General features: G+C 40.6%; 1 protein-coding gene across 1 annotated transcript in view; it reads right to left on the bottom strand.

Moving 5' to 3' along the window:
- pot1 (protection of telomeres 1 homolog) overlaps nt 1-12,239 on the bottom strand; it is a 333,590-nt gene that overhangs the window by 228,544 nt on the left and 92,807 nt on the right. Inside the window, exon 6 of the mRNA XM_080190783.1 lies at nt 5,015-5,086. Within this exon, the coding sequence (XP_080046909.1) occupies nt 5,015-5,086 (72 nt within the window). The remainder of the gene's footprint in view (nt 1-5,014; nt 5,087-12,239) is intronic.

Below are 12,239 nucleotides of genomic sequence, written 5' to 3'. Positions count from 1 at the left end.
TGTTCATATTGTCTCAAGTGAGCACAGAGCTAGACAAAGTGGGTCAAGAGAGAACAAAATGTATATTTGTGATAGGACAGATAGCAATAGCCAAATGACCAGAGATATAAAAGGAATGATAGTGCAAGGCAAAAATGATAGGAACAAGAGGCAAAATGATAGGAACAAGAAGCAAAAAGGTGACAACCATTTACACCTCAAAACTCACCTTAAGTTTCTTCATTTGTTTAAAAAAAACTAATCTCCAACATCTTCTCATTTTGACAGAAGGCAATCAATCGGAAATATTTATTCTGTTTTGCTCTCTCTACAACTGTTCTGCTGTTTCCAGCATGTTCTGGTTTTAATACAGTAGAGTCAAGTCTCACTGCAGATAACAGTACATTAATTCACAGAAGGATATATTAATGCACCAGCATTTCCATTAATATTGGTCCCCATGGTTAGATTTCCTATTTTACCTGCTTAAAAATGATTCAGTGGTTCCACTGACAAGCCTGCAATAAGCAAACTCACTTTAACAACTTCCTAACAAAATCTAGTGTGGGTTTACTGGATGACATTAACGGGGGCCACAGTTGTGTACTCACCCTTCGGCTGGAATTTGTCAACTCTTCCGCACATTTCTACAATTGAGGAAGTTGCATGATTTTAATGAAATGAAAATCTAGTTAGCTAGTGTAACAAAATAATTTGAACGTATCTGCCTGCTGTTTGGAATGAGTATTAGGGCTTTTACATACATTCTCTGCAGCATACTCTTGCAACTATTCTGTTTGCTGTCCTTCCAAGTTTCGAAGTAAAGCTGACCAGAAGAGAAAAATAAATGTTGTCTTACAAGAATAAAGTTTTGCCTCGAATTAATGGCAACTACCAGGCTCGTGCAGTAATAATATCTGCCCAATTAGCCAAAAGGTTCAACTGGATCATTCTTGTGAGGTACTGAGTTAACATCTCTCAGACATAGATAAATAAAAACCTGAAAATGCTGGAAATATGAAGCAACTCAGTCAACATAAGCTTTTTAAGTTCATTTATTCGTGTCACAAGTCAGACTTACATTAACACTGCAGTGAAAATCCCCTACTCGCCTGTACAGATACACTGAGGGAGAATTCAGCATGACCAATCCACCTAATCAGCACGCCTTTCAGACTGTGGGAAAAAACTATAGCGCCTAGAGGAAACCCACTCAGACACATGGAGAATGTGCAAACTCCACCCAGACAGTGATCTGAGGCTGGAATTGAACCAAGGTCCCTGGTGCTGGTGAGGCAGCAGTGCCACCCTAACGTTTTACACTGCAAAACATGAAGCCCATATGATAGTTTTGCACAGACCCTTCGTTGAAATGGAGCACGGCAAGGGTCAAAACAAATAAAAAGAGGACAAAGAGAGACAATTAAGAACTATGTCAATGACAGGAAGAGAGTTTATGAAGGGCATATACAAAGAAAGTAGAAATAAATTTAAGCAAGGAGTTAGAAAGGCTAAAAAGGGTCATGAAAAAGCATTGGCCAGCGGGATTAAGGAAAATCCCAAGGCTTTTTACACAAATATAAGGAGCAAGAGGGTAGCCAGGGAGAGGGTTGGCCCACTCGAGGACAAGAGGGAGAATCTATTTGTGGAGCCAGAGGAAATGGGCAAGGTATGAAATGAGTACTTTGCATCAGTATTCGCCAAAGAGAAGGACTTGGTGAATGATGAATCTGGGAAAGGATGTGTAGATAGTTTGAGTCATGTTGAGATCAAAAAGGAGGTATTGGGGTTCTTGAGAAATATTAAGGTAGACAAGTCTCCAGGGCCTGATTGGATATACCCCAGAGTACTGAGAGAGGCAAGACAGGGAATTGCTGGGGCCTTGAGAAAAATCTTTGTATCCTCACTGGCTACAGGGGAGGTCCCAGAGGATTGGAGAATAGCCAATGTTGTTCCTTTGTTTAAGAAGGTTAGCAAGAATAATCCAGATAATCATTACAGCCGGTAAGTCTTACATCGGTGGTAGGGAAATTACTGGCGAGGATTCTTCGAGACAGGATTTCCCACTTGGAAATAAGTGGACGTATTAGTGAGAGGCAACATGATTTTGTGAAGGGAAAGTTGTGTTTCATGAACTTGATCGAGTTTTTCGAGGAAGTGACCAAGATGACTGATGAGGTTAGGGCAGTGGATGTTGTCTACATGGACTTCAGTAAGGCCTTTGACACAGTTCCTCATGGCAGACTGGTGCAGAAGATGAAGTCGCATGGGATCAGAGGCGAGCTGGCAAGGTGGATACAAAACTGACTTGGTCAAAGAAAACAGAGGGTAGCAGTGAAAGGATGCGTTTCTGAATGGAGGACTGTGACAAGTGGCATTCCTCAGGGATCAGTGCTGGGACCATTGCTGTTTGTAATATATATAAACAATTTGGAAGAAAATATAACTGGATTGATTATTAAGTTTGCAGACAAACAAAGGTTGGTGGATTTGCAGATAGTGATGAGGACCACCAAAGGTTACAGCAGGATATGGATCAGTTGGAGACTTGGGTGGAGAGATGGCAAATGGAGTTTAATCCAGACAAATGTGAGGTAATGCATTTTGGAAGGTCTAATGCAGATAGGAAATATACAGTAAATGGCAGAACCCTTAAGATTATTGATAGGCAAACGAATCTGGGAGTAGCAATGCAGGTGGAGAAGGTAGTCGAGAAGGCATACGGCATGCTTGCCTTCATAGGTTGGGGTATCGAGTTTAAAAATTGGCAAGTCATGTTGCAGCTTTATAGAACCTTAGTTAGGCCGCATTTGGAATGTAGTGTTCAATTCTGGTCGCCATACGACCAGAAGGATTTGGTGGCTTTGGAGAGATATAGAAAAGATTTAACACGATGTTGCCTGGTATGGAGGATGTTAGCTATGAGGAGAGATTGGAGAAACTTGGTTTGTTCTCACTGGAGCGACGGAGGTTCAGGGGAGACCTGATAGAAGTCTATAAGATTGTGAGAGGTATGGACAGAATGGATACTCAGAAGCCTTTTCCCTTCTTTTTGGAAGAGTCAATTCCTAGGGGGCATAGGTTTAAGGTGCAAGGGGCAAGGTTCAAAAGAGATGAACGAGGCAAGATTTTTTACACAGAGTGGTGGGTGCCTGGAACTCATTGCCAGGGGAGGTAGTGGAAGTGGATACGGTACTGACTTTTAAGGGGCATCTTGACAAGTACATGAATGAGATGGGAATAAAGAGATATGGTCGGTGCAGTCTTGGAGGGTCGAAGGGCCTGTTCCTGTGCTGTAATTTTCTTTGTTCTTTGTTCAAAGCCAACAGTGAGTTGTGGGATTTTTTAAAAAATTGACCATGGGGTTTGGTGTAAGGGGTGTGCATTCCATTATGGATCTTTGGAGATTATTCACCAATTTAATGGTCTGGCTGAACACATGATGAACAGCACACTTCTTTTCCTGATTCTTTTGTGGTCCCCAGAGATCCTGAAGGAAGTTACTGTAACGGGGCCTTCTGCCAATGCTGGGGTATTCAGGATTCCAGAGAGGAGTGCTTTATCTGTGCAACAGCTGATAGCTGATTCTCTGACAGTGCTTCCATCAAATAATGGGTTTTCAGGGCTCAATTCTCACTCTAACTCCATTACTGTTCTTTATTAGTGACCCCCTTTACTCATTTGCCAGCGTATATCCAACCTACTGATGATGATCACACTTAGCCTACAGCAGCTTTCTACACAATGTACTCTTTTGAGGACCTAACACTACAATGCTTACACATTAATCTCTGTTCTGCTATTGATGAAAGTGAAGAGATCGTGTTCCTTCAAGGTCTCTCATAAGTGAAATTACCAGCCACCATTTCTTACCTGCGATGGTACCACTCTTAATCTTCAGCATTAACCTTTTGATTTCCTGAGTGTCTTCAAATAATTTCTCTTTCTAAATAACCTCAAAAATCAGTGCTTGGGAAAGGGATAATGGCAGATGAAATATCTCCCATGAGGCCAGTGGCCCTTCACCAAATCCAGCTTCATTTACAATAGTTAGTAATACTCAGAGAGGTACTTCCCAGAGTACACACACTGAATACTGGTAACCCAGACACTCCACATTATATATCTCTGCAGGGCTCCCAGATTGAGCAGAGTTAACTGCCTCAATCAGGGAGTTCATACGCTAACAGATCCACCTTGTGGGTCTTGTTAAAACCATTACAGCTGAGTGCTTTTAGAATTGCACTAACTTGATATTTTACATTGCATCTCACTTCTTATTACCAATTTTATGTTACTTTATTACGCGTTGATCTCCAAGTTATTTGCCTCTTGTATCTTTAATTACGAAGCATTTGCTGTTTGTAGGGTGGAAGAGGCTCATGTGGAGCATTACCATCAGTGTTGAATGGCTGAGCTGAAGGCCTGTTTCTGTGCTGTAATTTCTTTGCAATTTTATGAGTAATAGCTGCTACAGTCATTCAGTTTGGCTGTAGACCTTCATCTCGCTTTTTCAGTGACTATAAAGAGACCTGTGAGGTATTTATCCGCTCACTATCTCAGACAAGTTAATGCGCCCTAAATGCACTTCGTGAAATGTTTTTTCAAATGGCTAGAATGCCAGAAATTATGCAAGAACTGAACAAAAGTGTATTTAAAACAGTTAGAATAATGGGGTGATTTCACTATTAAAGTTCCCCCCCTTTGGGCACATTCCAGTTGCTTCACGTGTACAGTTTGATCTTCGTTCATTTAACTGAACTAGTTTCCATGGAAACAAAACAGGAAGAGTTGGCTTTTAAAACCATTTTGTACAAGTTAAAAGTTTCCTCCTTGAGTACAACAGTGGCTGCATTTCAGAAGTGCTTCATTAGCTGCAAGGTGTTTTGTAACGTCCTGAAGGTAATAAAAGGCATTAGTATATATAAGTACAAGTGTGTTCTTGGAATCCCAGCATGATCTTTTAAACTGGCAGTTTACGTTTTTGACTAATCAATATATCTGATATCTCAAGAGAACAAATATACAAAATTACCTTAGGCCTTTGAATGATCGGGGAGTGAACAATATTCAATGCTGTTGATTCTTTCACTGATTTGGCATATGCCTAAAAGAAAAAAAAATACTACGTCTGGTTTCTCTTCATCACTAATCACACAGTAAAGCTGTAAAGTTAATTCCACGTAGAATAATTCCATATTATTCACAATGATTTCAGATACTTCTACAACCGTTGTTCACACTCTTCACAGACTGAATCCAGAGGACAAACATTATTAATGATAGCACAGTATATCAGTAAGGTAAAGTATCTAAGAAAGACCAGAAGCATTTCAAAAGGATCTGGACCAAATGTCTATCATTGACATAAATGGAAACAAGATCATTCATGTTAGAACTGGAAATATAAAAAATTGAGTTAAATAATTACATGGAATTTACGAGGCAGCGCAATTAGCCCAACTAACTTGCTATAGGCGTTTTTATGCTGCACAAGTGCTTTGTCCCTATTGCATCTAACCCCATCAGCATATCGTTCTATTCCTTCCTTCATCATCTACTTACTCAGTGTCCTCTGAAACTATCCATGCTGTTTAGTTGAAGTACTGCTTGTGGTAGCAATTCTCACAATCTTATTTGTCTTTGGGTAAACATGTTTCTCCTGAATTCCCTACTGGATTTATTAGGGACAATATTTATTATTCTGGACTCCCCCAGCCCTCGAGCAGAAACATTTGCTCCATGTCTACCTTATCATATCTGTTCACAATTTTAAAGGGCACTATTAGGTCACCTCTTTTAGGGAAGGATCCCTTTTCTATAGAAAAGACCCTCAGTCTTTCTTGATGGGTATAACCTCTTGGTTCTGGGATCATCCTTTAAATTTTTTTTTTATGCAGCTTCCTCAGCGTAGGCCAAAAATGTGCACAGTGTCTTCAACCCATGGTTCTGTATCATACAACTTGCATGTTTTTTCAATTCTATCTATTTCTTCTGAAATGAATCCTGGTGCTTGGTTTGCTTTGCTTTTCAAATGATCTTGTTAATAATGGAGTGTCCAAACGTATTACTATTTTGCCTCTTTTCTGATGATACTTCATTAGTCTGAAGGCGATAATAATTAATCATTCAGGCATGAGGATTCATCTCAAAAATGTTTGAAAGGTTGGTAAAAAAATTACTCCAACAATATGAATACGGCGCTTAAAATATTGTTGAGAGTTTCTTGTTAAATATAAAACCAAGCTGCGCACAGTTTTTCAGGTTTGGCACCATAGCATTTTTAGAGAAAAAACAACAAGATGATTCTGAAACTTGCTGTTCAGACATTTAAAGCAAGAACGCATATAACAAAAAATGTCATAGTTTTCTCCAACAGGAATAATCAACACCAACCCAATGATAATAATTTACCAGGGCTAGAGAGTAGGGCCAATCAACTTTCAACACTGAAGCAATCTGTTAGTCAAAGGTAATCAGGAAGTGTCTGATTAAATTTGGTCTGTGGTGTACGTCAAATGCCAGGTATGTGCATAACAAGATTTCCTTTCATTCTAATTAGACACTTAACCCTATAGATTAACTGTCAAATTATAATGCATAAGTTCGTAAGATATAGGAGCAGAATTAAGCCGCTCAGCCCATCGAATCCACTCCTCCATTAGATCATGGCTGATATGCTCCTCAACCCCATTTTCCTGTCATCTCCCCATAACCAATTAAAAATCTGTCTAACTCCTCCTTAAATTTACTCACTGTTCCAGCATCCACCGCACTTTAGGGTAGCAAATTCCACAGATTCAAAGTAGCTTCTCCTCAACTCTTTTTTAAATTGGCTACCCCTTATCTTAAGGCTATGACTTCTTGTCCCAGAATGCCCCACAGGAGAAAGCATCTGCACCACATCTACTTTATCCATACCTCTTATTATCTTGTATGCCTCAATTTGATCTCCCCTCATTCTTCTAAATTCCAAACAGTATAGGCCTAAACTGTTCAATCTCTCTTTGTATGACAAACCCCTCATCTTTGGAATCAATCTAGTGAACCTCCTCTGAACTGCCTCTAATGTCGCTAAATCTTTCCTCAAATAAGGGGACCAAAACTGTGCATAATACTCCAGATGTGATCTCACCAATGCTTTGTATAGTTGCAACAATACTTCCTTACATTTATATTCTATTCCTTCACCTATAAATGCTAACATTCCATCCAGTTTCTTTATTGTCTGCTGTACCTGCATGCTAATTTTCTGTGCCTCATAAATGAGGACACTTAGATCCCTCTGCACTGGGAAGTCTCTCCCCATTTAGATCAGAACCATTGTTCCTATTTCCTCCAGACAACAGCTTCTCATAACGATTCTGCTGTTGCCATTTACATCTTCTGTAGATCCATCTTTTGTTTCTTTACTTGTGTCATTACCATCTTTTTTTGCCTTCTACCATCAGCCCTTCTGTCATTCTCACCTTCCACACTACACTGACCTACCTTTTTTCTCTTTCTTTTCCTTCCCAGTTTACCATCCCTCTGTTCTCACTTCAAACATGCTGGATCTGGAATCATTTTCCAGTTTTGGCAATAGATTCCCGATCCGAAATGTTAATTCTGTTTCTCTCTCTCCACAGACACTGCCTGATGTGCGGAACATATCCAGAATTTTTCAATTATAAATCAGATCTCCAACATCGAGCGTATTTTACTTTCCTCTAATTTTGCTGCTGATAAACTTTGGTTTGAAATTTGCCTTCAAGAGAACACTGAATTTATCACTACGCAGCATTATAATGGAGAAAACCTAATTGCTACGTTGCTTTGCAAAGATCATTTAAATCTAATTTATATTTCATGTTTAATACTTCCTGGTTTGGAATCTGCATGTCAAATGCGCCAGGGACCTGGGTTCAATTCCTGGCTTGGGTAACTGTGTGGAGTTTGCAAATTCTCCTCATGTCTGCTTGGGTTTCCTCCAGGTATTCTGGTTTCCTCCCACAGTTCGAAAGACGTACTGGTTACGTGCATTGGCCTTGCTAAATTCTCCCTCAATGTACCCAGAGTGTGGTGACACGGGTATTTTCACAGTAACGTCATTGCAGTGTTAATGTAAGCCGACTTATGATACTAATAAGTAAGCTTAAAAACTTACTATCTCCCACTAAAGGCATACTAATCACATTTTCCTGCAATTGTCCCATATTCTTGAACATTATGGTGTGTCAACTGCTCATCCAAACATTTTTTAAAGATTGTAAGGTTCCCCAGCCTCGACTACCTTCCCAGGCCAGGCATTCCAGATTCCCACAACCCTCTGAGTGAAAATATTTTTTCTCAAATCCCCTCTGAATTGCCTGTCCCTTACTCTAAAACTATGACTCCTCATGACTGTTCCCTCAGCCAAGGGGAGTAGCTGCCTCCTACCCACCCTGCCCATACCCCTCAATCACATCTCCTCTTAGTTTCTCTGCTCAGAGGTAAACAATCCAAGCCTATCTAGTCTTTCCTAATGGCTCAAATGGCTCCATCCCAGTCAACATCCTCGTGAACCTGGTGAATCCATCATAATGAAGTGCTTCAAAAGGTTAGTTGTGGCACGAAGCAATTCCAGCCTCCCAGACTACGTGGGTCCACTCCAGTTTGCCTACTGCCGCAACAGGTCCACAGCAGACGCCATTCCCCTGGCCCTGCACTCAACCCTGGAATACCTAGATAACAAGGACACCTACGTCAGACTCCTATTAACTGACCACAGCTGAGCCTTCAATGCTATTACTCCCATGAAACTCATCTCCAAACTCTGTGGCCTGGGCCTTGGCACCTCTCTCTGCGACTGGATCCTGAACTTCCTAACTCACAGACCACAATCAATAAGAATAGGCAACAACACCTCCTTCACAATAATCCTCAACACCGGTGTCCCACAAGGCTGTGTTCTCAGCCCCCTATGACTATGCGACCAAATTCCTCTCCAATTCGATTTTCAAGTTTGCTGATGACACCATCGTAATGGGTCGGATCTCAAACAATGACGAGATAGAGTACAGAAATGAGATAGAGAATCTGGTGAACTGGTACGGCAACTCCCTCACTGTCAACAAAATGAAGGAGATTGTCATCAACTTCAGGAAGCGTAAAGGAGAACATGGCCTGTCTACATGTTTTTAAATGTCCAGATCACCAACAACCTGTCCTGGCTTCCCCATCCCAACACTGTAGTTAAGAAAGCCCACCAATGCCTCTACTTTCTCAGAAGACCAAGAAAATTTGGCACGTCAGCTACGATTCTCAGTAATTTTTACAAATGCACATTGAAAGCATTCTTTCTGGTTGTATCACAGCTTGGTATGGCTCCTGCTCTGCCCAAGAAACTACAAAAGGTCATGAACATAACCCAATCCATCACACAAACCAGCCTCCCATCCATTGACTCTGTCTACACTTCCTGATGCCTGGGCAAAGCAGTCACTATCATTAAGAATCCCACGCACCTCGGATATTCTCTCTTCCACCTTCTTCCTTCAGGAAAAAGATACAAAAGTCTGAGGTCATGTACCTCCGACTCAAGAACAGCTTCTTCCCTGCTGCTGTCAGACTTTTGAATGGACCTGCCCTGCATTAAATTGATCTTTCTCTACACCCTAGCATGACTGTAACACTATATTCTGCATCGTTTTCTTCTCTATGAACGGTATGTTTTAGTCTGTATAGCGCAGAAGAAACACTACTTTTCACTGCATGTTAATACATGTGACAATAATAAATCAAATCAAATCAAATCCTCCTCTGTACCCTCTCTAATGTTATCACATACTTCCTACAGTGAATATATAGGGACAGTGAGTCTGAGTTCCACTGCATGCAGAATGGCATTCAAGTACTTCCAAAGATTTTGAAAATATAGCAATTAAAGTCTGCCATATGCACCAATGAAAATGAACAGCTGAGGATAGTTACCAAAAGAGAAAATGCTGGAAAGTCTCATCAGGTCTGGCAGCATCTGTAAGGACAGAAAAGAGCTGACGTATTGAGTCCGGATGAGCCTTTGTCAAAGCTCTTTTCTCTCTTTACAAATGCTGTCAGACCTGTTGAGATTTTCCAGCATTTTCTCTTTTGGTTTCAGTTTCCAGCATCTGCACTATTTTGCTTTTATTAGCTGAGGATAGTTTAGAATTACTTGAATAAATAATCCAATTGGAATATGATGATTTGCATCAATTAGGAAAGGCTTCACCAGTTACTTTATTTCATATTATAGTGAACGAATTAGCCTTGCAGATCAGACAGTGTAGTTGTTTTCTCAATCTTTTATTTTCTCAATCTTTCACTCTTTTGCCAGTCCAAAGGAAATCAGCGAGTTATTAATTAAGCTCAGGGTACATCTAGGATCTTGAATTCTACTTTAAGGTGGGAGTCTTCTGGTATACTTAATGCAGAAATTGCCCAACAGCCATGTGTGGGAAAGAGTGATCACAATGATTGGGGTTTATAATCGCAAAGCACATTGGAAATGCTGTTTAGCTTCAATAATTGGATATGAACACAAACTCTTTGGCTAAGCCACTGAGCACCTTTATTTAAAAACAGCCAACATCGAGACTACCCATTATGGTGACTGATTTATTTTAAATACTGCTTTTATTAGATGGAGAGTTGGGACTTCCCCCAGAGTTTGGGGGAATTTGTTTGAGAAGCCTGTCCATTTCTAATTAGGCCCCATTGATTGCCCCACCTCACTGGGCATTGGAATTGCCAGAACACAGGTTCACTCCTCTGGGGAATGAATACATCAAGTTAGTCCAAGGAATCCCAGAGTTTTAGCTGGTGCTTTGGGGATTGCAGTTCGTGATGTTCCCGTGAAAAGTGCCACATAAAAGGTTGATCCAGAAGGTGAGATTGTAGGGGATTGGGGGTAGGGTACTAGATTGGACCGAGGATTGGCTAACTGACCAAAAGCAGAGGGTCGGGACAAATGGGTTCTTCTCTGGCTGGCAAAATGTAACTAGCAGGGCGCCGCAGGGGTCAGTTCTCAGATCTCAACTGTTTACAATCTATCTGCAAGCAGGCACAGAATGTAACATCGCAAAATTTGCGGATGCACTAAATTAGGTGGGAAGGCAGGCAGTGAAGAGGATGTAAGGATTTTATAGACAAATATAGCTGTGTTGGGAGAATGGGCCAAAATTTGGCAGACTGAGTTTAATGTGGATAAGTGTGAGATTATCCATTTTGGCAGAAAAAATAGAAAGGCAAATTATCTAAATGAAAAGTAGATTCAAAACGTGTCCGGGCAGAGCAATCTGGGAGTCTTTGTTCATGGATCACAGAAAATCAGTATGCATATGATAAAAAAGGCAAATGGGATATTGGCATTTATTGCAAAGGGACTGGAGTATAAAAAGTAGAGAAGTGTTGTCGCAAATGTTGGTGAGACCACATCTGGAGTATTGAGTCCCGTTTTGGACTCCTTGTTTGAGGAAGGATATGGTGGCATTGGAGGCAGTTCAGAGGAGGTTCACCATATTGATTCCGAGGATGAAGGGGTTGATGTTTGAGGCAAGATTAAACAGTTTTGGCTTGTAATTGCTGGAGATTTGAAGGATAAAAGGGAATTTGATCAAGATATATAAAATTTTAAAAGGAATTCATAAAATAAATGCAGACCAAATGTTTCCTCTAATGGGGCAATCTAGAGCAAGAGGTCACTAGTATAAGTTGAGAGGCGGTGGATTTAAAACTGAGATGAGGAGGAACTACTTCTCACAGGGGGTGGTGAATTTGTGGAACTTGCGGAACTTGCTGCCCCACAGTGCAGTAGAATCTGAATCATTGAATGGTTTTAAAAAGGAGATAGACATATTTCTAATAAAAATCACTCTTCTTAATTTCCTCTTTTTGGCTCGGTGCTCATGCCTCAATTAAGTGCCTTACAACCTTCTTTCACAATAAAGCTGTTACAGAAATATATTTGCTGTTCAAAACCCTAAATTAGTGGCCTTGGCTTTTGTAATGATGAAGAGGAACTTCGACAATTCCATTTAATTGACTGAATCTGAGCAAATTTGCTTGTTAATGGCAGTGTCCCAACAAACCACAGTGACCTCAAATTGTGCCAGCTGAAGGTTCCACTGCACGGAGACAAAATGACATGACAGAAGATTAATGATTAATTTAGTTGTTTGAAATGTGTGTTGCATTGCGTTGGGTGTAGTACATTGCATTGCGTTGCGTGGGATGCAGCGTTGTGCAGGTGTTATGTTGCACAC

The sequence above is a fragment of the Carcharhinus amblyrhynchos genome, chromosome 6 (genome assembly GCF_965287045.1).
Source record: "Carcharhinus amblyrhynchos chromosome 6, sCarAmb.v2.hapA, whole genome shotgun sequence".
NCBI lineage: Eukaryota > Metazoa > Chordata > Chondrichthyes > Carcharhiniformes > Carcharhinidae > Carcharhinus > Carcharhinus amblyrhynchos.
Note: the sequence above shows the minus strand (reverse complement) of the source record. Positions and strands in the feature narration are given on the sequence as shown.